We start from the raw sequence: 25,505 nt of genomic DNA, 5'->3' as shown, positions 1-25,505 counted from the left end.
AAGGCCTTTGCAAGCCTTAGCACATGATCTGATTAAGGGTATCATACACGGTCATGTAATGCCAGCTCTAGATTTCAAATTTTCAAACTGAGAAATATAAAGACAACAAAATACTGGTATATGGCAACCAGGGGGCTAGAAATGTGTAGCTGTATGGCTGAAGGAGTCAGGATTTTCATGAACAACCCTTAACTCTATGTTTGATTATTTATTTTAAATGTAATTGACATGAGGAGCTTTGGCCCCGAAAAAAATTTGAGGCGCTATCAGTTAGTCAACAACGTAGATAATTACATAAACACTTGCAGTTGGTAAGTGTCTATGCGGTTGATTAAAACGGGACATGCCATGAAGATCGACAGGTCACACAAAGAAGCAAACGCGCTCGTGAATTATATGGAAATAAAAGTAGTAAACCGTGGGAAGTATTTTTAATTACTTTTTTTACGCTTACTTCTTACCCACAATCTGCGGAAGTCTCTTCCTTCATCGCCTTGAAGAATGTTGATTCGTAGTTTCGTAAGCTACAGTAGTATTCCATGAAGGTACAGTTCCCCACAGCCGGCAACTCGGCGTTACATGGGTAAAGAGAGCCTATCATCAGTAGATATTAGCGAGAGAAAGATTAACTATGATAACGTCATTCGATCAATTCTGGAGCGACACGGCAGCTATAGTGCTGGCGAGCTTCTTTAGCTTTTGTAGATTACAAAATAAATAGATGCTTAACATAAAACCGGCAACCAACATTAACCTTCCGAAATCAAATCAAGTTCCATTTGATCCTATGAGTTCCTATAGCCTATGTACGCATACCAAGGTTACCGTTACACAAATTCAACTTTCTTCGAGATATGACTAAGCTGAAGCTAACGTGGCTTGAGATTACTTGTATGTTAAACCCAGGCAAGTTATTTTGATGCTCATAACTGCCTGAACACCTTGAAATTATCTCTTTCAATGCCTTCTATACCTTCGCCGTTTCAAAATGTCCCAGTTTGCCTTCTAGGATTGAAAGTAAAGCTTATTTCAGTCGGGGAAGATCGTACAGCAGACTGTACTTACCTAAAATAACAACAGCTGTAAATAGAAGCATTATCGGTTTCAATTTCTCAGAAAACCTGACCTGTACAGACAAATCAAGACTGAGCTTGTTTCTTCTCATTTAAATATAATGGTAAGTTGCTTTTGAGAATGCAATAATCCAGATCACAGTTAAAAACTTTCGCTTTTTCGTGGAGGAATGACTTTCCAACTATGAAAATCAACTGCGCATGGTCTAACACACTCGCTCCGAATTGTGTGACAATTAACCGCTTTCGTTATCATATCATTAATGAGAAATCAGACAGTTCACTTCCTCATTTCAACCGAACCATTTGTGGAATAAATTTTTCATGAAAGATTTCCGTTAGTATTTACGTCAAATACTTAGCATCAGATCGAAAAGGCTCAGGCTTTATCCTGGGTTACCAACAAAGAAAAGTCGTTTTAGAATACTCACCTTCAGTTATGACTCGAAATTGAGATTTTGGTCTTCTTCACTCTTGTGTGGGTATGCCATGCAGTAGGTTTACTTGAAACAAGGAAGTTGTACCGAACTGGTCTAGCCAAAGTAATTTTGGTTTTATCAACTAAGTCGATAATGTAAATTCGCTCTGACAAAGGGCTAACTTCTCTCAACAATTCATTTCTCTCTTCTCTGGTTTCTTATGAATATATGCTCAGGCAGGTACGTGTGTCAAGTTCTACGTTTGATATATGCACAAAATAAGACATCTCTGGTATTAAATTAGCATTTGTGTTACACCCGTGTCGAGAGGAATTAGGATGACAAATTTCACCAGGACGTTTGTCCGAGATGTCAGCAATATCCAGCATGCATGAAAAAGAACGATAGATACCCGTGGAATCCTATTGGAAAACCAATTTAAATAACTGGGAAAATATACTGAGAGTGAGAACTGGCTGTTAGGTTGGGTTCGATAAATCCACAAGAAGTTACCTGATGAATTCACAATCGCCCATCCGTGTGAAGACAGTGAATATGCCTGACTCACTCGCCTTAGTCAAGCAAAGAACGAGAACATCTCGAAAACGCACAATGTACCGCTACTCCATAGATAAGAGACCATCATAACGAGCTCTATGCGTCTTTCGTTTGTAAAACTTCTTTAATCTATTCTTTTCTACAACTTTCTTGATTACATCAATTTCAGTTTTGATTCATCGTCTTGATGAACTTAATTATAGTAAAAACTTGTCCCCGAACTAGAATGTCATCGAACTAGATCACACGTCACGACTCCAACCACTGATTTTGTAATCAGACTTGATTATCACATTTGAGTGGCCAGAACGATTCAATCATGGGGAAAACCCCATCACTATAAGAATTGTTCGGCCACATAAATAGATTTCAAAATTCTAACCTGTTCTAACTACATTTTTCAAAACTAAGATAATGAAAAACTCTCGAAATTATCCTTTTTCTCACACCACTCCTGCTTCTGTGTAATCCAAAAAATTCCAGGGTACGGACAATAATATTTGGCAAGTTTAACAGTTTACGAGTCCTCTGAGACGATAGATAGAGGTAGGGAGTCTGGGACAGGTTGTGGTTGTAGAACCTTCAACCCGCCCACGTCAGACGATGATCAGGCCTCTTCTTGGCGGTGACAGAAGAGGGCTTCATCTTTAGGTTATGGCCAGATAATTTGAATTTAAATAAGATGTCCGAGATAGCGTGGCGGTTTCATTCATCTCTGTGCTATCTGAATCAAGTATGTTAAAGCCATATGTTGAATTAATACCCTGGTCGGTCGGCTCCGTGGTCGTGTTGAATTCCCAGAGCTCCTCAAGACATGTGCAGTGTCTGTATAACAATCTCCGTGAATTTTCCTGGAATTTCTTGGTAAGCAAGCAGAAAAATACAAAATTGGCTAATCCTTGTCCGCTCTCGCACATTCCCTAGGGAAAAAAAGGATAATACTGTCCGAAAATTACGCAATAAAGAAAGATTGTGGATTGTCCTAAAAGCGATTCGCTTTATCATAAGTTAAGCCGTTTACACAATATGGCCGCTGTTTAATTATTTTTCGCGAAAAGAAATCTTCGAGGTTCTACCTCTTTTTTTTATTTCAATTCACCAAAGTTGTCTTTCAATAAGCCTTCTGAAGTATCTCCTCTGTAGCGAGCCAAACTGTTTTTCAGCAAATGGGGCGTGATACTAAATGAGATTCCCCTGGGAAAAGCCCCGAACCTAAAAGTTAAACCACTTGTTGTTAGCAACAGGTACAACTAGTTATTGTGGTTTGGTATTTCTTTTGACCTTTCCATGAACCCTTTTCACCCTAACATCAGTATGCATATTTTCCAAACTGTTCTCTATACATTTTAAGGTGTTGAAATGGGGAATTTTTTTGACGATGAAGAGCTTCTTTAGTTGGTGATCAGTTCATTTATTCTCATGACCTTAATGTTTAATTCAGAGGCTATGTTGTAAGGGGGAATGAGATGCTAGTCAGTCTTTTTTTTTTACGAATTTTAGGGTTAAACTGTCTATCCTTTTTCTGTTCGCTTTATAAGCTCGAGTTGTGTAGCTGTTGCAAGCCTAGGTCAGCTAAGATGTTGTCCACCTACCTGCAAATAAACCAAAACTTCTTGGATTTTCCGCGTTTCTGCCGAGTGCAACTCCTCTGCTGATGAAGATATATAAATACAGAAGCGAAGTACTCCACAGGCCCGTAGAATTAGGAAAATAACGGGAACACAAGTTAGTCTTTTGTCAGCCCTTTTTGCTGCATCCAGAGCATTACTTCTTATCCTATGCCTTTCGTTACGGTGCAACTGAAAACAAAGCAGTTTAGAATAAAAAAAAAGAATGCTACTAGAAAAGAATTCAACCTATCTAAAAGAAAAGGTAATGATGTGACCAGCTTAGGTTATACCACAGAGACGAACACCGTAGGTTCGATTTCCAGGTGCTTTTATGGAAATGAATCAAATGAGAGTCGGAAATTGGAAGAATCGTTGTTTATTCAGTGCTTGCCAGGAAACTTAGTGCAATTTCACAGCCTCGTGCTCTCTGATTCCAGATCTTACGGCACAATACCTTACTATACTCACCGAATGCAAATATGGCTTCCAATTTTAGTTGCCATTGTTCTGGACTCACTAGCCTCGTCTTCACGTGGAAATACAAAAGGATTATTACATGTGTGAGAGGCTAGTCAGTCCAAAAAAATGGCAACTCAAATTGGACGCCATATTTACATTCGGTGTATGGTACCAACATTACAATGTGGACTGGAGCTTAAAATGACGGGAAAACGAGCCTATAAAAACAACAGGTCCACCTTTCATCGTTCTGATTAGTTATCGCCAAGATTAAGATGAGTTAAAAAGTCCCGCGAATAAAATTGAACATTAACATGCGATCAGGAAACACTGAGCATTCTTTCAAATGTTTCATAAAGAAATGAATTTACTGCATAAATAAATAAATGAAATGGTTATGGATAAAATAATAGATTGACTTTCCAACCATAAGTTCTTCCCGTCGTTCTCTCAAAGCGACAAAAACATAATTTCCGCAAAGGAAGCGTGACAGCTAGTCCGTTAAGTTTGGATTGCGTGAAAAACAGTTTTTAAGATTAGTGACTGATTGACCCTTTTAATAATTACTTTATCGATACGTAGAACCAATTCTCAAATGAAAGTCACAGATTAACAATTTTCATGCTAAAAAGATCGGATAATTTTAATTAGATTGGTGCAAGCCCTTGCAACAGTCTAACCTTTAACCTTAGAGGGATAGAATCGCTTAGCGATTAATACATCTCACATTTATAGATTAGATACACGGCACTCATGAAAAGCACGCTTTTACTTGGTGAATAATTTGATAATATCTACACTGTAGTAAGTTATTTATAATGTTTAAATTACAAATGCTCTGTTTAGCTTATATATGTGGTTTCCAACCAATCTCTAGAGACACAGGTAACAATGGTGAAAGGAACAAATGCTGGTCGATGAACAAAAAGAAGCTAATGAGATATCTATTGTTTACGTCCACCAACATGGCGGAAATGACGTAACGTGCGAACCACCTATTGTTTTTTTCATTATAAATTGTGGCCTGATGAATTTCTTAGCGTGAGTAAAGATTAAATATTTTTGCGGAATGCATCATGAATCAATATCAGTTAAACATTTGACAGAACTGTTTAATATTTTAAACTGTTTTTACCTCTTCGCGCAGATGCCACTTGAGCAATCCATAGAAAATCAAAATAAGCACAAAGACCAGCATTTCCCATGCTTTGCCAGTGACAAGCATCCAAATGATGTAATCGTGGTGGCCAGCGCTTTTTCCACTACCTTCTACCTTTATCCAACACCAGGCAGAACTGTAAATGTCACGGTCGTTCCCCAGCTTACCTTCAAACAGAGCAAGGCTCACGACAAACACAGGCACTCCCCATCCTATGCCATGATACATCCAAAACATCTTTAGAGCCGTGCTGGGTTTTTGCATGGCTATCGTTGTGTACAAAAATATAGCCATAAAAAGAGTCCATAAGTAGGACCATAAGCAAGCGGTGGTGGATAAATAACTCTGCGCTGTACAAGCTCCCGAGTTCGTGTTCTGAGGTAGATATGCGCCAAAGATATAACTTGCGGCCACGATACTGTCAGCGATGGAGATGTAAACCAAGATTCTCCTTGACGTCGACCTCATATCCTTCCATGCGATATATGTAGCAATAATTATTGATGCTCCAAGCAGAGATAAAAAGCAGGTAATGGTTACCAAAGCACGATTCAGAGTCGTGTTTCCGATGTCTCCAAAACTCAAAGTAATGGGTGGATGCGTTGTTGATGCATTGGCAAAATTCATCCTGATGGATGAAGCTCGCACGGTCGCTATTTCTTGTACTTCTCTTTGCGGCCTTTAATTTTTAAACTCAATTAATATTTCATATTTCAGGTTGACTCTTTCGTCAGAAAAACGAAGACAAAACGTTTCCTTCGAAAGCCAGCCGCTCACAGTGCGAAGGCTTGACTTGTCACGCAATCTCTCGAGCTAAAGTGAAGATGACGCGTAATTACCTAGAAAGAGGAATTATTGGAAACAGCGCAACTTAGGACCTGAAATCTCACTTGTTAAATAAGATGTTGGGGCCTTTACGTTAAAAAAATTGAAAGAAGTAATGTATGCACGTGTTCTTTAGTACAAGAGAGATCGCCTGATACTGTTTAACATGTCTTGTGACAGGAAGGTGGGTTTGCCACGAGTTTCCGCTTAGTTCCATTCATACCACAGGCTACCCAAGCGTACTGTGTGTATGACTTTGGGTGTAAAGTTCATTAACGGTAACCACAGGAAGTCCATACAATCTGTTTGTGAAGCCGATTGTTATTTTATAGCCAATGTGCCAGATTTACCGTTTGCCTCGACTACAGCGATATATTGCTGACTACGTATATAAATCAATGAGAAATAAACGTTGAATTAACTTATGAATAAAGGCTGATAGTTTGTAAAGAAACCGTTTGGCGCTGCGTCGGTGGGTGCAACGAAATAATTTGAATATATCAACAAAGTTGAAATGGTAAATTGGCCACCGTTACGGTTATAAAAGCTGACGTTTCGAGCGTTAGCCCTTCGTCGCTCCGACGAAGGGCTAACGTTTGGGCTTGAGTTCGTCGTTAGTGGGCTTGAGTTCGTCGTTAATGTAATACATAAAAGAAAAGACAAGGGTGAAAACCTTGTTTTGAAAGGGTTCAAGCGCCAGAGCGATTTTTCCCCCGAGAATCGCATCGCTCCGCTTTCAAACTTCGCAGCATTAAGGTCAAAAGATTCACGATTCTCCTCGTACCTTCCAATCGAAAATCCACCCAAACGGACCGCAGCTAGCCCTCGAAGAAAATCAAAATTCCACAGTATTAAAACGTCTGGGATGCGTAGCAAGATTCTCGTGTGCCAGCCAGAAACCGTCACGCTGATTGCCCTTTTCTGATTGGACGACGTTAAACGAAGATTAAACGCCAATAGTTCCCCACCCTCGTTAGATATTTTGAATTGTTCATCGCTTAACGTCGTCCAATCAGAAAGTCACGCTTTAATATACTTAATTACTTGTGAGTGACAACTTTATCCCCACGGGTCCTAAAGAATTTAAGGGTGTATGGTTAACCGCTTTTCTTTAACGCTTCTTGGTAGGGTGGTGCTGCTTCTTTGAAGGCTTCCTCGTCGCGTCGTCAGATGAGATTTCAGATAATCTTTTGTTAATAGCCTCAGGGAGGGGGGCGGTAGTTAGATTTGTTGTGGACATAGAGTGGCACCCCACCACTAACAGGAGAAACAGACATAGGAATATAACTTGGTTCAACCCACCATTTAATAAAAATGTTCAAACCAACATAGGAAGAGAATTTCGAAATTTGATCGAGAAGTGCTTTCCACCGAACAATGAATTAAGAAAACTGTTCACAGGCGGTAGAAGCTCTTTTTGAGAACCACACAAGGAACACAATTTGCATGTCGATTTATAAGGATTTGTATGGGATTTTCTTCAAGATATCCATAGAGATAGTTAAAAGTGAAAATATTAAATAAAAATGGCTTAGCTTATTCCATACGTGCGTTGTTTGCTCCTGGTGTCGTTATTTTACCGATTTCACTTGATTTGACGGACGCGCACTCTAATGGCGTTGAAATGGCGGTCAATTTGAGATTTTCCCTGGGCTGGTTGCTCGACAACCCAACTTTTGTGGGATTTGTTTTGTGAACTTGAAAGGCAACTATTTGGCTTTCGTGCTGCCAAGTTTCGATTCAAGGGGAAGTATTGAAGTGTGTTTTTCGAGCGATTTTGGCGAGCGTGTGTGAGACAGAGCTTTCCTGCCTTCCCTTTTATTTGGTAGTGCTAGGACGTTAAGCTGAAACACAGCAAAACGGCCGCGAAAAGAACAGCACAGACTACTCTTTATGAAGGTAAGACTTCATTTCTTTGATTATTTCACACAACTTTATATTTACGGAGCCCAAAAGGAAGTCCAACTAAACCACTATACAAACTTCATAATAATTCATTGTGAAAGAGCCTGTGAAAGAGTCTGTGACAGAGCCTGGGCCACCTGTGGCGTGTGGTGCGACCATTCAACTGTGTATAAAAAAAAAAATCGAGGCTGGAAACTTCAACCGGTCCCGAACACCAACCGTCGCCACTCGAAGGCCGATAAATTCCACAAAAGTCGACCGATCTTCCTAAAATTTCCACCCGCGAGAGCGCTTAGCTATTACCTACCCGTTCCAGCGGTAAAAGTTTCCAAATTCCGCTGCATCGATCCGAGAGCCGCCCGTTTAACCGCCCATTCTGGCTAAATCGCTTTGTGGGTACGCATAATCCTTTTGCCCTTACTACGGAATTCAAATATCAAAGCGCATCTGACCAAATAAAAGACTCTCCCAAGGGATCGTAAGGAAGGTTGTTCAGTTTGCCCTGTTAGACAGAAAACACCGTCTGGGGAGTCGTGCGAGTAATTCGACCCGACGTGCTAAACAATAACAAACAACAACAAACTTTATTCATTAATTTCACAAATAATAATTTCATGTTAGCTTCCACCCGCATATAGAAGAGCCTAATCGAGGCAGGGGAAGAGATCCACAAGTTTATTTATAGAGAGGAAAAGACGAAAGATATTTTACAAACAGTACCAGCTGTCGCAAAATGAAATTATGGTATCAGTTAAAAATATTTGATACAAAAATGGCAACGTGAATTACGGCGCAGAAAATAAAAGTCAAGTCGCGTTTAAGAACTATCTAAATTTTAGTTAATTGGTGCATAATTTCGGTGATATCAACTTCATCAAATTTCAATAAAACTTCAGAGTTTATTCCTTAACTTTTTCCGGAAGGCGGAATTTGGCAATCTTCTCATATCTGAGGGTAGAGAATTCCAGATTTTTGGACCAATTCTTTGGAAAGAACTACGCATTTTTTCAAGTCTTGAGTGTTCGGTATAAAAATTATCACTGACAGAAGATGATTCCTTGGTGACCTTGGTTTCAAGTCGCGGTGTACCGCATTCCTTGAATGCAAAAATTCAAGGCCCACGGCGATAACAATTGCTGCCTTGGAAAAAACCGGTACTGAAAATGTTGAAAGGCTTCGCTTGTTTGTATTCTATAGAGGCAATGCGAAAATTCGAGGAGATCTGAAACCTAAATATCAAGACCGAATGGCAGGAAATCAAAACACTCGTATTCCATCATGATAGATAGCAACCGGTTTAGAACAAACAGCAACCTTTAGATACCGCAGATTTGTAACATCTTCTTCTCCTCCGCTACGATCTTCGGATATGAGTCACCCTCGCCGAAAACAAATCGCTTCACAACCACGGTTATCTTCGAAATGTCGACAACAAATATTTGGAGGTCTACGTTTTCGAGACACCCCAAAGCTTATATAACAGACGTCTACACAATATGTTAATTTTACTTTACAAAAGTTTATTTCTACTAAGTATATATCCTATCTACATGAGGAATATGTTTACTTTTCGTAATACCACTTATAATTTACGCAGTAACTACATTCTGAAACTCCCTGTTGCTAAGACTACTTCTTATGGCCTTCGCTTTTTTTCTTATCATGCCGTTAAACTATGGAATTCACTACCGGACAATGCTCGAACCTTGAACCTTAATGACTTTAAAAAAAAGCATTAGCTAGCCTTAAATTGATGTAATTTTAGAACATATTGTAATTGAATTCATATTGTATTTTTTAATATTCTAATTCAGTAAATCTATTTATTTCATATTAGCCGTTAATTATAAATATTGCACAGGATTGTATTTTATAATGTCATTGTATATTATGTCGACTTCTTTTGTTATTTTTCTCCCGGAAAAATCAGTTTTTACAAGCTACTCTTAAATTCGAGAAAAAATAAAGTTTATGTAAGTAACGTTTATGTACGTAAGCAAGTCGCCAAAACAGCTTTAAAACGACAGTTGGCAACTAAGCGGCTACAGAAAAAAGGTAAAGAGACTTCAAATGTTTTATTCCTCACTTTTATTATCCTTTTAAATTTTTTTCTAATTTTTTTTATTTTTTTATTAAATTTGTCCTTTTGTCTTTTGGCAGAATTACAACGGAATGGGGACGACGCATAACATCTTATCAAGCAACAAACGAATGGTTGGCACTTCCGCCTGAGTTGAAAAGGCCTATGCCACCATTAAATTTTAAAAGACACAAATAATTATTGTTTAAATTACCCTAGAAACCTTAGCATATTCTTAATCTTTTCTTCTTAAAATTACCTTATAAACCTTAGCATATTCTTAATTTTAGTATTTTAATCTTAGTGCTTTTATATGCTTCTCTACATCTACATATACAAATTATTATTATTATTATTATTATTATTATTATTTTATCTAATCTAAATGTATTTTTAGTCAGAGGACCCCCCTGAAAACCACTCAATGTGATGGGAGTATCCTCTTTAAATATTATTTATTATAATTATGACGCAGTTTATTGAACTTCAGCATGCCAGGAAAAGAAAGTTTCACAGGGCGCACAACGTAACCTATGAAACTACACATCTTTGGACTTATAAAAAGGATAAAAACCGTCAAAATTATTTAAGTAGAGCGCGGGTCAACTTTTCGCAACAAATTCCTTCAACCTGTTACAAATGTTTTTGTTGCGAGACAAGTTGATCACGCAAGGTGAAAAACGAAAACATCGACCAAAACTCGCAACGAAACAATCAGTGCGCGCCAAGTTGAGGATTTTTGTATCTCGTATTTCGCCACCTTAAGCTAAGTAAGAACCTTAGAGGTTCTGGCGATGTTCAGACTGGCGCTGAGGACAGCTTTCAGCAACTGACGAAGGACTTCTCTCCCTCTCTTTGCACCTAACAATTCTCTAACATTCCTTCACACATTCTTAGAGTATCCCTCTAAGGCATCTACAATTAAGTTGACTTGACGTATCTCGAGTCCAGGGTCAGTTGCTGTTTAAGCTCCCAGCGTAGAGCGGCGTACTTTTGTTATTATTATGCAGCACTTTAAAACTTTTGTATGTTATATACAATAAGAATAGTATGACGGGGTGCATGAGCGTAGCCCGTTAACTACAGTGAAATCAAAATCTATATACTGAACAAAAAAAAAATCCAAATCTAAACTAGTCATTATAAATTCTTTAAAAACCTATTACTTATTTCGGGTATGAAAGAGTTAATCAGCGACGATCACTTCCTAAGTTTCTAATAATCCACAGAATTCTAGAAGGCAAAGAGTTAAATAGTACGCGATGTTCATTGTTCATGTTACGACTTTAAATTATTATTATTATTATTATTATTATTATTATTATTTTAACGGCACACACGTACGCTTGAAATTCGATCTTAATATGTTAGTTATTACCGTTAATGCACTTTACACCCCGAAGTCACAGACAGCACAGTACGCTTGGGCTGGGCCGCCGCGCCTGTGTTTATACCTGACGTAACAAATTCCTGAAGGAAACATAGAATAGTTTGGCGTGCACGTTAGCTCTTCTTCAATCAGTTTTGGTCTATCTAGCTTTGTCATCTGATCTATACGAGAAAAAAAATAAGTTTTCGAAGACAAAACAAACAAACACACAAACAATCTTGAAAAATCTCTCAACGTAGGCGCTTCAAAACAGTTATTTTAAAACACCGCATGTGAGTCAAGTGTCAATTCGTATTCGGTTTTCCACGAAATTTTCTGACAAATCACCGACCATGTGCCTTCCCTCTACATAAATCAAAGGGTTATTGAATTCTGAAATTCGTGGTTTTCCTTCCACTCGATGTTAGCTGCTTCAGCAGGAAATAAAAAGCAAAAATTGATCCTCGCGGAAATATCTGTCGTCTTGAACCGCAATTAAAATAATTTGTTTAAGGAAAACATAAAAACTCGCCAATCTGCAAATTGAAGTCTCGAGAAACTTTAATCCTTGTCAACTGCAGGTCCAAATGTTGGCTAAGAATAATCAACTGGATGGTATCCGGTTAGATCGCACCATGGTTAGATCGCTCCCAGTTAGATCGCTCCATCCGAAAGTTAGATCGCCCCACTTAAAAGTTAGATCGCTCCATCAAATAAGTTACTTCGCTCCCAACACAAGTTACTTCGCTCCATGTGGTAAACTTCAGTGTTACTTACTACTGATCTTTAAAGTTTATAGAAGATGTGTCTTGTGAGCTAGGTTTTCTTTATTCTGTGTCCTAACGGTCATCTATTCACTTAACACAAAATCACACTGCACTATGAATACTGCTGTTTTAGTAATCACGGTTTTTGAAAAGTCTCACATAAGCATGTGTATTGTTAAAACTTGTGACTTTTTCTGAACAATAACAGCTAATTATTGCCATGCGCAAAAGGTGTGAATGGTCCTGTTTAAACACAGCAGCAGACAACAGAAATACCACCAAATGACCAACAATGGCTATGATTGCTTTCAAAGAACCGACACTTTTAAACGTTTTTAAACTCAGACCCAAGCGAGACTGGGTTCGACTTCGGTCAAAAATGGCGACTAGCGACTCTTTCTTCGTGTAACTATACTCTTACTTATCCATTCATTGTCCATCTGTCTTTTATCGACTCTCTACTTTAATTTGCCACACGGAGCGAGGTAACTTATGTTGGGAGCGAAGTAACTTATTTGATGGGGCGATCTAACTTTCGAGTGGGGCGATCTAACTTTCGAATGGAGCGATCTAACTGGGAGCGATCTAACCGTAAACCAACTGGATACACGTCTGTCCTATGACGTAATGATAACCAAGTAGATTGAAAAGCACGAACTGAACAGTTTTTCAGGAAAAGAAAACTTTAAGAGAAATGTGAAGTTCATGCGATTTCGTGTGAAACGTGAGACAAAGAAAAAACAATTCGACCTCTTTACTGAGTTGTTTTTCAAGGAGGGTCCAGAACGGGCTAGAAGGCCAAATAAACTCTCCCGTAAACTGTGCATCCTTGAGGGCACTAAAGAAGTCTTAAACCGAAACAGAAAGCATGGCTTAAAGGAAGACGAAACCTTTTTAGACTCAAGAGGTCAAACACAGCCCTCAAGCACCCCTCCAACGCTATCTCCAAGCAAAACTTCCAGGGAGCGTTAGTCACTTCCGTCACATCTTGGTCACGCCACAACCTTGAAACGGAGGATGTATCACGTGACGTATTGAACTATTGAGACGTGCTGAATCTCTCATGGTGCCAGTTGCAGCTTTCTATCTTTCGGTGCATTCTTCAAATAATCTCCATTTGCTGATCGGCAACGAAGCTAGGCACCATAGGAGCCCCTTGTAGGAGGTTCTAATGCAAGTATGTCGCTAAACTCTCCAACCTTCTCTAACTCGTCTTTTGAATCTGAAGCGAACTCCGTTGTCAACAGAGTTGTTACAACTGTGTCAGCGAGTCTTTCAATTTTGGGAACTTCTCTGATCATAATCACATTCATCGCATGGAAAGACTTGAGATCGACTTCCAGAAAGATACTCGTGTTTATTTCCATTGGCGATTTCTTTATTGCTGGAGGTAATTTGTGGGGAGTATGGCTGGCTCGAAATGATCACACTACCATACCATGCAAAGCTCAGAGTTTTGTCACAACTTGTGCTTCTCTCTGGTCATTTTTTTGGACGACTTTTCTATCCATATTTATGTACACTGCTGTGGCAAGAAGGCAGGCTGAAAAAGCTGACAAGATGCTTAGATATTTCCACATTTTTGGTTGGGGTATTCCGTTAATAATAACAGGTATTGCCTTTGGAGAGAATAAGTTAGGGAACGATTATGATTTCTACAGTGCGGGCTGGTGTTGGATCAGTGGCAATTTGACGACCAGGGAGAAGCAAATATGGATGTTACTCACAGGCAAAGCGTGGGAAATGGCTGCATATGTTCTCATTTCTACATTTTTTTGGGGTTTAAAGTATCATATTCGTAAGGAGGTAATGTTGTGAGCTACTTGTACCTTTCAGACGAGACTTAGCTATGCTTTGTCACTAAGGATTTTCTTTCCTTCCTACTTCAAAGAATCCGAATTTCTGATTCAAACTGATTCTGTTTTCTTCCTATTAGACCAGAAATGTTGTCATTACTTTGGAAATGTGCAAATTGTAAATGAAATAATGAATAATGGTAAGAGGACTGAGTAGAGCCCAATTTCACATGTAATCATACTAGTGATCAACAAAATTGCACAAATGCAAAATGGGAAAGCCATTTGTTAATCACAAGTATGGTTACAGATAGAATTGGATGACACAAAGTCCTGTTACCAATTAATTATAACTATAATGACATTTGAGAAAGAAACTAAAGATCAGATATACATTTTCATAAAAAAAGAAAAGTTAACTTGATGAAATGAACGAAACAGCACACACACATGACACATACTGACCACTTACACAGGCATGCTGTGTCAACTGTCCTATCACACTGCCCGATTGAAAGCATGAGGTACACTATGTCCTATTATAGTTCACTACTAAATTTTCTCCGGTTCTTATTGGTTTAAATCGATCACGTGATGCGATAGTGTTCATCCGTGGAGAGACACTATCAGCCCATAGTGCCCGCCCGCAGAAAATACCCGGATGGATTGTGCCCGTCTGCGGAAAATACCTGGATTGGTAGTACTCATCCGTGAAAAGTTTTGACTAGTTTGACAGCCGTGAAGTTAAGCATATCGGAAAAACAGTGACTTTTCAATTCTGACAGGTATAAGGTATTATTTAGCCAATGTACGGTTGCGAATTATTGACATTTATGACAAGCTGTAGGCGCGGAAGAAAATTTAGTGGTGAACAATAAAAACAATAGAGTGTTTATGTCTCGTAACAATCAGGCATATTTGCCCTCGAAGCTTTGCTTCTTGGGCAAATATTTGCTTTGAGAACATCAAATTTCCGCGGGGCAACTATCAGCCAATAGTTCCTTGACACAAACACTCTATTGTTTAATTAATGCCTAAATTGGGCTGGTGATAACCAATCACATTTCAGAATTTTTTTATAGCTTTGATTAGTATAATAATAGTAATAATGATTCAAATCAAAACAATACAGAACTGTGTATATCAAAGAATATGCAACCATTGATATGGTTAATTTCATTAGACTGTTCAATTATTTAAAAATGATTTGAAATTAACTTACATGAATGGTTGAATAAGAATTTGATTATTTAAAACTGATTTACAAAATGACACTTAAGCACTAGAACTCCATTTTCAATCCACACGAAGCATATTCTCTCCCTTGTTAGACCACATTCCATATTCCTCTAGAGTTGTTAATCTGCACGGAACTCTTTAAATTCTTTACATGTAGGTCTATCATCGAAAAAAGCGGTTCACATCTCTTCAGATCAAAGAATCAGCTATTAAAGCAGAGAGAAGGCTGACAATGGTACCCATCATTTTTATTCTGGTGCGTATTTGGGGTACAATTCGCTTCATCATTTTTTTGTCAGACAACCACATCACTGCTGCAGCTTTGAAGTCAGATTGGGAAAAAGCTCTTCTTTATCTTCAGGTTTGTTTTTGAGTATACTACAGTCAAAATAAAGCAGCTGGTTAACCAGTTGCTTCACAAAACATGCCAGATTTTAGTTAAGGGGTTTTAAAGATGGGAGTCAGGTGATAGTTCTGTTGATTTTCTCAAGATGTTGTTATGTTTATTCAATTGCAAATCTTTTTCAAGCAATGTTCCAATGATCAAGAAACAATTGTCGAATGAGAACTTTTTTAGAACTGTGCTGTGGTGTACTCTATGGGCGAATATTACCAGAAGATAAAAGTGCAACAATCTCAGCTGTGCCTTTATAAACCAACCAACCCAGCAGACCATACTACAGTCTGCTGGGGTCGGTAATGCAAGACTGAATGACCTCATTGCTTAAGCAAGAATACTACTGAAATGTCCTACCATAATCCTGATTAACAAATGGTAAACACCACAATAACTCAATAGTGTACGCTGTGGTGTTTACCATTTGTTTTGTAACATAACATTGATACATTGTGGCTAAAGAGTTCCTTTTTATTTAAGAAATCTTACGTGACCAGAAAAAACAATCGCGCGCAGAAAAATAGTCTTTGCATTTGCTCACGTCAGCAGCGTACACCCATGGGCAAAGGGGGGACGCTAAATTGACCAATCAGAGCGCGCGCTTTACTTTGGTTACATTATAATTCATAATAGTAGTGACGTCACTGGAAAGTTCTTTATTTTACAGATTATAATATATTATGATTATTATATTATTACTACATCAAGTTTGTCATATACTGCATTTACTGTTTGGGTGGTTTTTCTTAAATTTGCTTTAGGTTCACTTATGAATTTTTTTTAGGGGAAAACTTTTCAACTTTTTTACTGATTTTCATGTTGTCACAAAAAAATCTGCATCTTGAAAATAATTATTCAAGATCTTCATTAATTTTATCCATCTTCAACCATCAGATTATTCTTTTTTTTTTTGGGATATTCTAGTCTCTTTTTTGTTATTATTTCCCTTTTTTGTCTTTGTCATGTAGTAGTAGCTTCTTTGTAATTGCTATAGATACATAGATACATACATCACTTACAAATGCTTATGGGTCACAGTTATTATTGTTCATAACAAAATTGTTAAATTGAAATTGTTTTGTTTTTAAAATTCTCAGGGAATTGGTGACAGCAGCCAAGGCTTGGCAAACTTCTTGCTATTTTGTCTTTTCACTGAAAAATTCAGAGGTCGTCTGAAACTTGCTGCTAAGGAATGTCTTCAGTGTTGCAAATCGCCATCAGGTGATCCACCCCCAAGGATGGACAGATCTGGGGAGTTTCAAAATGACCACAGAACATTGATCACTGAAAGCTCAAATCTTCTAGCAAGCACCAGCACATCTGTAGAGCAAGGACCATAAATTCCATCTGCAAAGGACCCCAAGGAACTGCTGAGCTTTCCTCAGCCAATGAAGAACAATCATAGGACATTCTCTGTTAAACCATTATGGACTTCATCATAATTAGGACTTTTTTTAGCAGGGCACGAGTCCTACAGGACATTAACTTTTGTCCATGGGTCAACTTTACCTTAAATTTATGAAATATTTTTAGAACTGTGTTGGCCAGGCTTCTGAGGGTCACGGGAATTATTCCAAGAGCACCATAAGTATTGTTGGAGGTGCTGTGGCCTTATGATTAGAGCACTCAGCTTCAGTTTGAGTGGTTGGAGTTCAAGCCCTGGCCGGAGACATTTTTGTGTTGAGTTCTTAGGCAAAACACTACTCTCACAGTGCCTCATTTCACCCAGGTGTTTAAACGGGTACCCACAAATTTAATGCTAGGGGTGACCCCACAATGGACTAGCATCCCATCCAAGAGGGAGTAGAAATACCCCTAGTCACATCATGCTGTGGAAATTGCAGTTAAGAGCAGGTCTGATGGGACACTTGGCTCACAAACAGACTTTATTTTATAGAAAGTATTGCCTTAAACAATACAATACAATATTCTTTATTTAACAAAGGTGACGTAATTAACCCAATGAGTTATCTAACTTACGGCCTTCACAACAAACCCACCATCCCACCCCAGGGGAGGACGTCCATCACACATTAATCTAAATAAAGTTCAAGTTTATCTCGTCTGTAGGAAATTAACGTCTCCTACCCCAACCCTGCAGGAGACGGGACCTCCATTTATTCATCCCTATCCAAGAAGACTAGAATATCTAATCATTTCTTGATGTTATAGAAAGGTAGCAAATTCTTCTCAATTATTTTAAGACCTTGAGTGTTGGTCCGGCCGGGGCTCGAACCCTCGACCTCCCGCACAACAGTCTAGCGCACTATCCATTGGGCTAACCTGGCGGCGGTTGAAACCTGTTCAGTTACATGTTGAGGCTATGTTATTATTAGATGAAAAACAAGGTATATACTTAAGGCAAAGTAAGTCAGATATTACAACAAGGCATGAATTAGTAAATGCTATACATGTATATTAAATTTCAGAGAAAAAATTAATTAATCTAGCAAAGTTCATTCACTATCCAAAGGTGTCTAACTCAAAATACAAAGTAAGAAACGGGAATAAAAAAACTACAATTTGTCTTTATATTAAACGTTTTGACTGGTTAATGTATAAATTAAGTGACTGATGACCGATGGATTGATTTTTGTATCGTCTTTTAAGGACATGATGATGATCACATGACAGACAGTATTAACCCCTTCACTCCCGAGATCTCATAAGTTATTTTCCTTACTGTCTGCCAAATAATTCTTATGAAGAGTTCTAAGAATTTAGTATATTTTTTATTTATTCTCATCACCTGTCTACTTGATATTGTATGGATATTGTAAGGAGAAATTCTGCCTTGTTCAGTCATAAGAGTTAAGGGGTCAACCAAACTTTAACCAACTTTAACCCACTAATAAGTCAAAGGATGATTTTTGGACTGAAGGTGAAACTTGCTGTTGGGTATCTACAGATTGATCCAAACCATCATTTAGATATTTTTATTCCAAAAAGAACCTTTCATTTTTTGCCCAAAGAAGGAAAGTAATCATAAAAATAACCTCATGCATCACCTGAAGGTTGATGAAGATACCAGTATCTTGTCTTGATTCCTTGAAACACAAACTTAATTTCATTGAAACGCAAACGTGATTCTTTGAAACACATATACTTAATTCAATGAAACGCAGTCTTCGTTGTTTGTAACGCAATGTTGATTCTTTGAAAAGCAAACTCAAGGAAATCAAGTCACGCTACATACTGAATAGGGAAAGCCGCGATGTGCGACAAAACCACTTTGTAGTATTTGATTTCGGTTCAGGTGACTTCCTCTCGACACTCCCTGAATTTTATTTGGTTAACCAACATAACTCTGCTTTATGACACTGTCGCGACGAGCGAACGCGAAGCAAAGGCGCTCGCTTTGAAAAGACAAGTGAGTACGCCTGCTAGATGACTATTACTCAACGTTGACTCACGTGTCTTGGCAAATGAGAACGGGTACATTCACTTTACTGACCCATCATTTATGAATTACTCAAAACCATGATAAAAAAAGAAAAGAAATTTTCGAATCGAAAGGTGAATTCTTTTGAAAATGCATAGAGATACAGAAGCCTACCGATCTCTCTGATCGCCACTTTTTCAGATCAGTAAAATTATTCAGTAAGTTAGCGGCGAAAGCAACCCGTGACAAATCCGGAACAAATGCGAACATACATCCTTTATTGACTTTTCAGACAATAACTACTACTACAATTAAAACAAATAGCTTTTATTAACTACAATTAATCACCATTAAAATGGAATAACTATTATAACTACTAAGTAATGACTATAATGGAACGCTAATTGAAAGGAGAAAATCTTTAAGAAGTTCACGTTCAAGGCTATACTTAAAACAAACACTTAATTTTCGAATGCCGATGAGCTGCCAAGTGCAGATTAACAAAAGAATTCAGGGAAACGTTGATAACGTGAAAAGCTCGTGACTGTTTTTGTGATTTCAGTAAGGGTTCGTTGCTAATAATAGGAAAGAACTCTTCATCTGTGGCCTTTCAACGTCAAGTACGAACAGGTTTAGCTCACGTGCAGCGCATGTTTATCATGATGAACAATGCGCCAAGACCAAGAACAGTCTCTTTACCTCGACAGTATTATCACAGAGTTACTTAGCTTTAGTCTATATCTTGTGAATCTTATACTAGCGAATGAATGTTCCGAGAAGAAAATCGTTACAAGAGAAAACGGGCATTTCCTTAGGGTTAGAGAGCCCCACGCCGTATGACCTCCTCGCGCGACCGATGACGGCTGAACTGTGGTCTACATAACCACGTAATAAAAGCTGTGATGTGCTTAGAACATGTGACAAGATAGGGAGCCAGTTCTAGAAGTTCGCATTTTACACTAAATGATTTTCATTTCATAACGTAACACCCACGCCTATATAAAGGGTTGAAATTAGGAAACTTTCAAAATGTTCTTTGAAACAAAGGCCACCGTCGCAACTACGATCTACGACACGGTGGCCGCCGGGGAGGTTAACAAAGCTTTGACGACAATCTCTGCAAGCTTCTCTTTGTTAGGAACTTTTTTAATCATTGCAACATTTGTCGCATGGAAGGACTTTAGATCGAAATCCAGGCGAATATTGGTGTACATTTCTATCGCCGATTTCTTCATCGCCGGAGGAAACTTACTCGGAGTATGGTTGGTCGACGAGAATAGCAATGCGTGTAAGGCTCAGAGTTTTATTTCAACATGTGCATCGCTTTGGTCGTTTTTTTGGACGGTTTTTCTTGGCCTGTATATGTACACTGCTGTGGCGAGCAAACAGGGTAACAAAGCTGATGTAATGGTGAAGTTTTTCCACGTTATCGGATGGGGGGTCCCTTTGGTTATTGTAAGTGTTGCGCTTGGATTGGGAAAGTTAGGCAAAGAAAATGTCGACAGTGCTGGCTGGTGCTGGATTGACGGGCGTTTGAAGCAAGAGGAGAAAAAAATATGGATGTTTTTTACAGGAAAAGCCTGGGAAATATCTGCTTATTTTCTTTGCTCAATATTTTACCTGATGTTAAAGTGTCGAATTCGCAAGGAGGTAAGTGAAGGTTCCTTTTGTATTTCAAGGATTGGGAAAGTATTGTCCTTCTTTAGATTGGGGTGTACCCTCCCCTCCCACGCGATAGTTTCATTCTTTTTTTTTTTTTTTTTTTTTTTTTAGGTTTTTGACAGAACTAGCTGTGTTGTTCACTGCACTTTGAAAATTATTACTATTTTTTTTTTTTTGTTATTTCCCTCTAATTTCTAGCGTGTCATAGAGATTGCCTATATGGACATTGCATATGTGGGCATGATTTCATAGTATTCATACTTCTAGTTATGTGCTCTCCATAAATAGCACTACCTGCGATGACAGAATGCTGCTATTAAGAGTGTTTATCCCGTGAACATTGAATTTATGAAATTTTTTTCCCAGATATATGATAACAAAAAACAGTTTGCCTCTCCTGAATCAAAGGAAGCTGCCATCAAAGCCGAAAAAAGATTGATGCTAGTTCCAGTCACATTCATTTTGGTTCGCATTTGGGGAACACTTCGCTTTATTCTTTACACGTTTGCTGGTGTTCACAGTTTGAATACAACTTACGGAATAGTATTTCTTTATCTACAGGTTAGTTTGTTGTGATATGCAGCTAGTGTAACTTCTTTCTCGACTGGCGTAGTAGCCAATCTTACAATTTTCTGTTTATCAATTTTTGCTAACATGTCTCTGACGATCAAAATCACAAGACATTCAAGAGAATTGGATTCCCATGTGGATTACTGGCATTTCCGAGAAGTCCTGTGAGTTTGACCCCATTTTTTCAATTCGCGAAACATCGATGAAAAACCCCTCTACCTATCGGTTTCATATTTTTTACTGGACATCAATCCATCCATAAATTCATAATCTGCAGTTCAATAACTTACAACTGGCCCACGATAATCTTTTCGTTGTAAATCAAAACAATGAATGGCTGGATGCGACAATGTGAACAGCAAAATGTTTCGCTATTACACTGTCACGCAAACTTACGCATGCGACACCAACCTGCGACACTGAACGCCAATTTCGATTTTGTATTAAAAAAAAAAAAAAAAAAACACAACACAGTACAATTCATTAGCTGCAATGCAATATTATTAACTAGAATTTATTGGTTATGCATCAGGTGAGAGATAAGCTCTAAAGTATAAACAGGAACGCGCTAGAACTCCGTTTATTTTCGATCACGGTTTGTGTGGAGATTCAAGTTTGTCTCATGTAGATGTAGAGGAGGGAGACCTGGAGGGGAGCCTGTCTGATTCGTGATAATCTGGCTACAATTCATTGGGCGGCTATCGCTAGGAGCGACGCAACACTCTAGAAAATATCTACTCCTCTTCTCCTAGCGAGCCTCTAGCCTTTTTACAGGTTCTTTTAAAAATAAACTCTGCTAAAGAAGGAAGTGGGGACGCGATTTGCACGTTACAAAACCGTGACCTCTCTAGAAGGAATGGCAGGCATTATTTTTTATCATAAATTAGATTTCTTTCTTTTCTTTGTTCTTTAGGGAATTGGTGACAGTAGCCAGGGCTTTGCAAACTTCTTATTGTTTTGCTTCTTCACTGAAAAATTCCAAAGTCATCTTAGTCAGAGCATTCAGAAATTTTCATTGAGCTGCAGGAGATCATTCACCAGTTCATCGATGGTGGAACTCCAAATTTCAAGTAAATTATCAAGTAGTATCCAAGAAACAGATGAGACGTCTTACCTGCTTGCTAAGCCAGACATCAGACAAGGTCCTTAAATTCATGATGTGATTGTCTTTACATTACATTTTGGCCGTCACATCATAAAGGGAAAAATTTACCAGGAGGCCAAAATGAGAAGATAACCTAAAGGTTTGAACAAACCATAAATGAAGACTAAGCCTAATCTCTCCCTGGGACCCCGCAGAACTAGTTGTTTTTAGTATTAACTACAAGTTAAAAAGATATTACTTTGATTATGGGTCCATGTGCTTCAGGTACCAGTTGGTCACAATGTTCACCAAGAAATTATTTAATTAAGTTCCATTTCAATTAACTTTCAAATGTAAATAAAAATGTATGTTTATGTAATAAGGCTATAATTATGATTCAGTATTTCCTAGCATTAGTCATTCACATTGTGACCTGTATTGAAGAAATTTACTTAAGGGGGAATAAAAAATTTGGCTTTATTTCATTTTCTAGAGCAAGTAAAATCAAAATTTGTCATGATGAGATTAGAAATTGAACAGACATAACTCCCAGTACAAAGAAGAAGTCAAAGTTGAAAATTCAAGAAAGAATAAGAAAGTGCAAAAATAAAAAAAAAATCAGTTTCACAGATATTACCTGTGAGGGCATTTTGGTACTCAAGGGGTGTTTTGATACAATTTTGGCACTAGTGAAAGAAAAAATATTTTGCTCAATGGATGAGAATGATATTGTATCAAGCTGACAAGTTGAAAATCACTTTTAAAAGTAAACTTTGAAAAGTCAATGACTAGTTCAAAAGGACATTTAAGTGAAAAGTTAGTTCTGAGCTGTGTGTGAACAAAGGAAGCACATTAATTTAATAAGCTACACAACATTATCAGATACTGTTATAAAAATGAAAATCCAAGATCTGTATAAATTTGAACAATAAAGAAAGAATTAGGCACACTCTAATGCTAGTGGTCTCTAACTTAAACCCTTCTAATTATACCTGAAAAGAGTATGCTTTTAAAACATCATTTGCCATACCAACACATGTAGAGTAGTCACAGAGTACTTTTTCAAAGCCATTCCCTGCTCTTTGCAATGAGCCACCAAGGAAAGTGTATTTACTGTCAAGAGTGCTTGAATTCTTTGACCAACAGTATGTTCTGATAGAGTAATCCCTAGATGAAGACATCACGCGATAACTATCAACATGCAGCCCAGTGATTGGTCCCACATGATCAGTATGAGTTTGTAAAGACTCAAGTGAAATTAAATCCCATAAACGCACAGTTTTATCATGGCCAGCAGTTACCAGAGTTGATCCCCTCATATTGATACATGACACCTCTCCTGTGTGTCCCTTAAAACAGTGAATCTGTTGCCCAGTGTCTGTATTCCAAAGGATCACATCACCATTTTTGAACCCTGCAATAATTTGGTTCTGTTTTCCATGAACCCAACTAAGGCAAATCACTGCTGAATCACATGGATGTTGAAGCGTCTGCAGCTCAGGGCTCTTCCAGCAGTCTGGTGCAAGGTGTCGTATATCAAATATCTTGACAGTGCTTTCAAACTTAGATGCTACGGCCATAAGATGGTCAGATTGGAGTTTCACGCAATTTAACCCAAATGAACATGTTAGCTGGTATTGAGGACTTGACGTCTGTCGTGGATCCCATATCTTAACAGATCCATCTCTGAATCCAACAAAAAGAAGTTGGTCTCCACCTTTCCCTTGTCCTATTACATCTTTTCCACACACCATTGAAGTTACAACAGCAGAATGGCTTCCTTGCAATGCAGTGGCTTGCTCTGTATTTATGTCCCACAACTTGATGCTCCCTTCAACATCCCCACTTGCCATCAGAGTATTATTGGCAACTACTGTTAGACAGGCAACTGACGATTCATGAGACTGCTTCTTCCATAGACTTCCTCCTTCTCGCACATTCCACACACAGACAGACTTGTCTTGACTGCAACTTGCAACAATGGGATTGACATTCTTTTCAATGATTTCCTCATTATAGATATCATTATTTGTGATAAAAACCACATCTGTGATCTGGCTCTTATGTCCACGTAAGGTTTTGCATGCATAGTCTTGGCTTGGTCTCCCTGTGGATGCACCAGTTTCAATCTTATTTCGAGCAATATAGTACTTCTGCCATGTCCTCTCTCCTTGAAAGAGAAAGAAATCCCTCTATTTATTTTTTGTCTTGATGTTCAAAGTGACAGTAATAAAATGGAACATTCATGGTCTGTTAGACAACCACACTTGCTTAATCTGAACAATAGCAAGTAGATGCTGTATCAATGCACCACTAGGTGAATCCTAGTCACTGATGAATTGATAGAGAACCACAAAAAGCAACAAAAGAAGCTCTTATGTCCTGTGAAATTGTTAAAATGATAAGAAATGCAATTCCTGCAATTTTTTCCTACATTAAATGTATCATGCCTCTTCCAATTAAAATGCACCATTTTGTTTTGAGGGAGGACAGGGGGCTAAACTTGAGTGGATGAGAGATAAAACGATCTTGCAGTATTCATATCGAAATAGGTAGGTATTTCCACCCTTTTAATTTGTTGCGACTGTATTTACAATCACCTAAAAAAACAGTTGAAAATTTAACAGCATCAATACTGAGACTCAAATAACTTCTCTTGTTACTGTGGAAAACTTATTTCCTCTAATAAATAGGTTCTCCCCTCTTTTCAGACTTTCTCAAGGTTGGAACATGGCACGATCGAGGGAATAAACAAGCACAAAAAGCTCTATTCTGTATATAACTGGAGTAGGGGAGGGGATAGAGAACAAATACAGGTAAAAGAAGCTTATCCTGCCAGCTCCTTTTCACGATGTTTGAAGAAACGCATCAACAGCGCACGAACCAGGTTTCAGTTTCCCCAAGTGACAGAAGTTCCACCTCTGCAAACAATGTCTCTTCCATAGAGAACCAACTTGGGAGGCTTCATACCAGTCTCTACAGACTTGAGAGCATTTAGAAAGCTCTCCAGGGGAAAGATAACCGAAAATATTGACAAGTTCGTCAAAAGAAAATATATTTCTCTCTACGTCCGCCATTGCCTAATCCCTTCCCAATCTTCCCAAAGTACTTTGCAAGTGAGACGAGCCGACGATTTTCCAGAGGTTTCTCA

General features: G+C 38.3%; 4 protein-coding genes and 1 non-coding gene across 6 annotated transcripts in view; 2 read left to right on the top strand and 3 right to left on the bottom strand.

Annotated features, from left to right (window-relative positions):
• The window catches only part of LOC111323807 (uncharacterized), a 3,781-nt gene extending 2,502 nt beyond the window's left edge, over positions 1–1,279 (bottom strand). Inside the window, exons 1-2 of the transcript XR_015991157.1 lie at positions 1,066–1,279; positions 462–594 (exon numbers count right to left, since the gene is read on the bottom strand). This is a non-coding gene — a transcript (uncharacterized LOC111323807). The remainder of the gene's footprint in view (positions 1–461; positions 595–1,065) is intronic.
• Positions 1,280–2,155: 876 nt separating this feature from the next.
• Positions 2,156–7,020, bottom strand: LOC111324241 (G protein-coupled receptor 157). Its single transcript, XM_022927746.2, has 4 exons — positions 6,888–7,020; positions 5,255–6,117; positions 3,643–3,849; positions 2,156–2,970 (listed from the first exon to the last, which is right to left on the bottom strand). Exons 2-4 carry the CDS (start codon positions 5,903–5,905, stop codon positions 2,698–2,700), a joined length of 1,131 nt encoding a protein of 376 aa, XP_022783481.1. The 5' UTR covers positions 5,906–6,117; positions 6,888–7,020; the 3' UTR covers positions 2,156–2,697.
• A 6,234-nt stretch (positions 7,021–13,254) lies between these two features.
• LOC111322346 (G protein-coupled receptor 157) lies at positions 13,255–18,195 on the top strand. 2 transcript variants are annotated; one of them, XM_022925440.2, is made up of 3 exons: positions 13,255–14,030; positions 15,417–15,515; positions 16,754–18,195. In XM_022925440.2, exons 1-3 carry the CDS (start codon positions 13,404–13,406, stop codon positions 16,994–16,996), a joined length of 969 nt encoding a protein of 322 aa, XP_022781175.2. In that variant the 5' UTR covers positions 13,255–13,403; the 3' UTR covers positions 16,997–18,195. The 2 variants fall into 2 exon arrangements, with proteins under 2 accessions (XP_022781175.2, XP_022781167.2); XM_022925432.2 differs by having other exon boundaries at positions 13,256–14,030; positions 15,417–15,620.
• A 1,474-nt stretch (positions 18,196–19,669) lies between these two features.
• LOC111323747 (G protein-coupled receptor 157) lies at positions 19,670–23,309 on the top strand. Its single transcript, XM_022927180.2, has 3 exons — positions 19,670–20,688; positions 21,067–21,261; positions 22,184–23,309. The coding sequence occupies exons 1-3, from the start codon at positions 20,068–20,070 to the stop codon at positions 22,418–22,420; spliced, it is 1,053 nt and encodes a 350-aa protein (XP_022782915.2). The 5' UTR covers positions 19,670–20,067; the 3' UTR covers positions 22,421–23,309.
• On the bottom strand, positions 22,659–25,472 carry LOC111323731 (U5 small nuclear ribonucleoprotein 40 kDa protein). Its single transcript, XM_022927164.2, has 2 exons — positions 25,239–25,472; positions 22,659–24,524 (listed from the first exon to the last, which is right to left on the bottom strand). Exons 1-2 carry the CDS (start codon positions 25,429–25,431, stop codon positions 23,341–23,343), a joined length of 1,377 nt encoding a protein of 458 aa, XP_022782899.1. The 5' UTR covers positions 25,432–25,472; the 3' UTR covers positions 22,659–23,340.
• Between the last annotated feature and the right edge of the window lie 33 nt (positions 25,473–25,505).

This window comes from Stylophora pistillata, chromosome 8 (genome assembly GCF_964205215.1).
Source record: "Stylophora pistillata chromosome 8, jaStyPist1.2, whole genome shotgun sequence".
NCBI classification, from domain to species: Eukaryota; Metazoa; Cnidaria; class Anthozoa; order Scleractinia; family Pocilloporidae; genus Stylophora; species Stylophora pistillata.
The sequence above is the reverse complement of the archived record's forward strand: the minus strand, read 5'-3'. Positions and strand labels throughout refer to the sequence as shown.